Source organism: Emiliania huxleyi (genome assembly GCF_000372725.1).
Source record: "Emiliania huxleyi CCMP1516 unplaced genomic scaffold EMIHUscaffold_610, whole genome shotgun sequence".
In the NCBI taxonomy this organism is placed as follows: Eukaryota; Haptophyta; order Isochrysidales; family Noelaerhabdaceae; genus Emiliania; species Emiliania huxleyi.
Genome location: NW_005197425.1, coordinates 16,487 through 21,186, shown reverse-complemented (window position 1 = coordinate 21,186; position 4,700 = coordinate 16,487). Strand labels below are relative to the sequence as shown.

The 4,700-nt window shown below is 65.6% G+C and overlaps 2 protein-coding genes across 2 annotated transcripts in view; both read right to left on the bottom strand.

The window, feature by feature from the left end:
• Nucleotides 1-339: 339 nt before the first annotated feature.
• On the bottom strand, nucleotides 340-2,024 carry EMIHUDRAFT_247845 (hypothetical protein; the record flags this gene model as incomplete). The annotated part of the gene is made up of 3 exons (XM_005763902.1): nucleotides 340-435; nucleotides 552-701; nucleotides 1,476-2,024. 3 exons carry the CDS (start codon nucleotides 2,022-2,024, stop codon nucleotides 340-342), a joined length of 795 nt encoding a protein of 264 aa, XP_005763959.1.
• A 2,150-nt stretch (nucleotides 2,025-4,174) lies between these two features.
• Nucleotides 4,175-4,700, bottom strand: part of EMIHUDRAFT_446089 (glutathione S-transferase) — a 1,422-nt gene continuing 896 nt past the window's right edge. Inside the window, exon 3 of the mRNA XM_005763901.1 lies at nucleotides 4,175-4,700. Coding sequence (XP_005763958.1) covers nucleotides 4,570-4,700 — 131 coding nt within the window. The 3' untranslated portion in view covers nucleotides 4,175-4,569.

Below are 4,700 nucleotides of genomic sequence, written 5' to 3'. Positions count from 1 at the left end.
AGGCGGCGGCGGCGGAGTCAGAAGACAGCGGTGTCGGCTGGAGAGCCTCCTCCGCCGCCACGCGCCGCGGCCGCCGCCCTCCCAACCTGCGCCACGAGGGACAACCGCGCACGTCGCTTGTGTGTGTGTGTGTGTGTGTGTGTGTGTGTGTGTGTGTGTGTGTGTGTGTGTGTGTGTGTGTGTGTGTGTGTGTGTGTGTGTGTGTGTGTGTGTGTGTGTGTGTGTGTGTGTGTGTGTGTACCCAGGGGTGAAGAACAGCCTGACCGGTGACTGGGTAGGCTGTGGAGGCGAGGAGCAGCCAGCAGGCTAGGGACTGGACGCTGGCGCGGTATGGTCGGACTAGTGCCGTGTGCCGCTCCAGAGGGGCCGTCTCTCCGCCCCCTCGCTAGCCGCCTCCTCAAACGCCTGGTGCCCTGCCCGTGGTCTGACAAAGCCCTGCGCTCACCTCTCTAAGAACTAATGCTCGGTCTGCACGGCGCATTGGACGCGCGTCCCATGGAGGGGGGTAGGGGATCCTCGCCGGCAGTGAGCATCTCTAGCCTTCTCACCACTTGCAGCAGCAGCGTAGCGGCAGGCCTCGCAGCCCAGAGCCGGTGGAAGGCGGCGGTGCGGTTGTCGCTGCTGGCGTTGGTGTGACTGCGGTGCCGCGCGGGCAGCCATTCCAGGTACAGCGCGCTCGCGGCGGCGGCCGTCGCGGTCGCCTTTGTGGTGGGGTACGCCAGCCTCAGGGCGGGGAGACGTCAGTAGTGTGCAGCGTCTTCAGAGCACCGCGTGAGTACGAGGGGTGCGAAGACAGTGAACCAGCCTCGGGGCGGGAAGACGGTCTTGTGCAGTGTCTTCAGAGCACCGCGTGAGGACGAGGGGTGCGAGGACAGTGAACCAGCCTCGGGGCAGGGAGACGGTGTTGTGCAGTGTCTTCAGAGCACCGCGTGAAGACGACGGAGGGGAGTACAGTGAGCACGGCCGAACACGGCCGAACACGGCCGAATACGGCTGAAAGGGGAAGAGCGGCTGAGAATGCGTGTCCTCTCGAGCGCTGGTTGGGAGACAAGAATGCGTGTTGGCTTCTAGGCGCGTTCGCCGCCGCCGCAGCGACGCCCTGAGCCAGCAGCAGCGGCGGGCGAGCGGTGGCGAGTGCGGTGACGAGGTCAGCGGCGGCGAGGGCGGCGAGGGAGGTGGCGAGGCCTGGAGTGGGAATCGCCAGCGTCAGGGCGGGAGTACGGAGTCGTGCCGTGTACTCGGAGCACCGCGTGAGTACACGAGAGATGGCGAGAGATGGGGAGAGATGTGGGAGATCGTGCAGTGCCCTCGGAGCACCGCGTGAACACAACGGCTAGAGAGGAGTGGAGCCGCGGAAGAGAGGGCGGGGAGTGCCGCCGAATACGCGCGTCCTCCCGAGTGCCAGGTGGACTGCAAGTACCCCCACTCCACTTCTAGGAGGCCAGGCCGGCGCGGCGCGACACAGTGTCCGAGACCCGGCCCAGAGCCCACCCGCCGAAGACCGCCCCGCACAGCGCTGCGAGGACGAGGCTGCGCGCCGTCGAATCGCGCGCCGTCGAATCGGCGGCGGCGGCGGCAGAGGCGGTGGACTGCGCTGCGCCGTCGGCCCCGGGCAGCGTGCACGTGGCGTGCGGGTCGGTGAGGGCGGCGAGGAGGGCCGGCTGCGCGAACGCGCCCAGCTCGAGCAGCAGCGCGATCCCGAGCAGCCGCCGCTGCAGCGTGCCGTGCCCGAGCGCCTCGAGTGCCGTCTCGATCGAGACCTCCTCCTCCTCCTCGCAGGAGTAGTCGGGCGCCATGAAGGGGTCGCCGCGCAGCAGGGGCGCCTCGCTCCCGCTCTCGCGCCCGGCGAGCCCGAGTGGCGTGGAAGCCGCGCTCCGGTTCAGCGGCGATGGGGGCTGGTTGCGGTGGCCACGCGGCGATGGCAGGCCCTCGATCACGGCGCGCTGGCCGTCAGTGAGCTTGCCCTGGTCTGCCGTCTGCAGCACGCGCAGCTGCAGACGGTTGAGCTTCTCGTCCAACCCCATCGCACACGACGCCGACAGGCTCGAACAGCCTGCTATTCACAGATACCTCCAGTATCGTAGTCTTTGTTAGTATCGAGGTCTCCCGAGTTTTGGGGGTTCTCGGCGCCGCGACAGCGCTGCGAGCCGCGCGATGCCACGGCGCTCGGCCTGCTGAGAGAAGAGCTTCCCGGACGGCAGTGACAAGTTACCCGACATCAATCGTCGACGGCAACCTCGAGAACTGCGCCTCCAAAGTCGCCCAGATTCGCCTCTCGCGGCGCGCTGAGTTAGTATCGCCGGTGCGCCAGCAGGCTCTGCTCCACAGCAGGGCATGCCCGACTGGCTCCTGCTAGCCGTGCGTCCTGGTGGCATCCATTGCCAGCTCAGGTAGCCTCAGGAGGTCGCCTCGCGCACGACGCGGCGTCGCACAGCACCGCTCAGCGTTACTACCGAGTTAGTATCGTCGACCCACAGAGACTGCTCTTCTGTAGGTGGAGCCGACAAACGCCGGCCGGGTCGGCGCCGCCGCCCCCATCGCCGCCGCCGGGGCGGCGGCGGCCTCGGCGGACCATCCGGCGCGCCGCGCGCCCGTCGGGGAGGTGTTCACCACCCCTGGCTCCTCACCCCGCCACGCCTTCGTGCGGACGCCGTGGCACCCACCTCAGGCGCCGCTCGGACTCGGTTGACGGCCACCCAAGTGCTTGGCTCATGCCAAGCCGACCGGCAGGCGATTCCCAGTCACTGCTAGGCTAATCTCGGGCTGTCCTGCGTCAGTGTGGTGCCGTGAGGGGCGCCGCCCCCAAAACTACGATCGTTAGTACCGTGCGGGGGCAGTGCATTTAATTCTGTCAAAAATCCAAATCTGCTCCGTGGCGCTTATTGGGCTAGGATCATACGTCCGGGAGGCCCCCCATGCGTGCCGTAACGATCGACAGCGATCTGGCTACTCTGTTCACGTTCACACCTCGTAAACCCCCCATAACCCCGATACAGGAGGTAGGTTGATAAGAAACAAGAAGGTCACATCGCAGCACAAGCTCTCGCCCGCGCTGCAGCGAAAAGCAATCTATGCTTTGGCCGCGTTTTAGGTTTGTTGTTGGCAAATCAAGACACAGAGCTCACTTGGGTAGCGAGAAATCTTGTGTCCTGCCGCCACCGCGCGAGGCGAATGCCTCCCAACTCCCACTGGCCCAGGAGGCCCGCACCGCCTCGCGCTCCCCTGCAGAGCCCCGACCCCTCCCTGACCGGGTGACCGCCCCCGAAAGCGAAGCCCACACACAGCTAAAAGTACGTACGACCTTCGTACGTACATAAAGAGAGAGCTCTCACGCCGCGCGTAGGGCCCTTAGGGGCCTAGAGAACACAACCCCCTCTCCTTTTTCTGATTCCCCGCGAAGCTCAAAGTACGTACCTTGTACACATAAAAAGTCAGATCTTCGCCGGTCCGCGTGTTTGCTTCCGTCCACCCGCCTGCCGGGCTTGAGCCGACATCGAGATGAACGCCAGCATGGACTTTGTCACGAGGGATATTGACGGCTGGCAGGTCATCATGCCGCTGCCTGACGACCCTCTCCTTCTCGACGGGATGGAGGGGACCGGGGCTGCAAACAGCGCGGCCGACGCCGGGATTGCTGAGCGCCGCCTCGCGTGGATAGGCCGAGATGCGGCTCGTTGCCAACGCTCTCGCGATGATGCAAGGCGGCGCGTGGTGCGGCGCCGTCAGCGGCGCCATTGACGCGGTCGTCGAGCTCGAAGCCCACGACGAGGTGCTTGCGGCGCTGGCGGTCACCCTCGCCGTGTCGGCGGCGATCCTCTCTGCGCAGCGGTGGTGTCTTGAGAAGTGAAGGCTTTCTGATTCGTGATCAGCGTGCTGGCGCGATCGCGAGGGTGGGGACGGTGAGGTGTGTACGTAGCGAGGGCCAACTCAGCTGAAGGTGCGTACGTATATAAAAGCGTAAGCGAGGAGCGAGGGCGGAGCGACCGAGGCGCGAGCGTGCGCGCGCGAGACCGGTCGACGGTCCGAGAGGGCGGTGAAGAGAAAGCAGCGAGAGGGATAAATGTAGTCGCCAGTACACTGCGCGGCGCGTCCCGCCAGAGCGCAGACGCAGAGCATGTGTCACAAGACACAACCATGTCGCGGCGAGAGACAGAGAGCATATTATTTTTTGTGTCACGTACCACACATGAAAATCATGAACATGATCTCGCCACACACACCTCTATACCTCAGCGGTTGCAGGACCTGGATCTTGGACGTACGGCGCGTGTACGAGCGCGATGCGCGAGACAGCGAGACCGACCAGAGGAGGGACGGTGAGCGCGACAGTGAGAGTCTGCCAGTAGCAAGAGCGGAGAGACAGAGATGTGGAGCGAGAGAGAGCGAGATAGAGAGAGGGAAGGAGCGAAGCTGCGAAGGAGAGGGAGAGGGAGAGGGAGAGGGAGGGAGGGAGGGTCACACATCGAGGTCACACACAGCTCAGGCAGTGAGAGCGGCGCCTGCACCAACCCGCGAAGCTCAACCTCCAACCCGGCCAGTAGAGCTACAGCCCGAGAGCCGAGACCGTCCTCACGGCGTGGGCGCGTGGTGCTCCTCCTCCGGCTCCACCACACCCCTCACAAACGCCACCCGCCCCCTAAGCCGCTCGAGCCACCCGTCGAGCGATGGCGTGTCGACCGCCGCCGCCGCCGCCGCCGCCT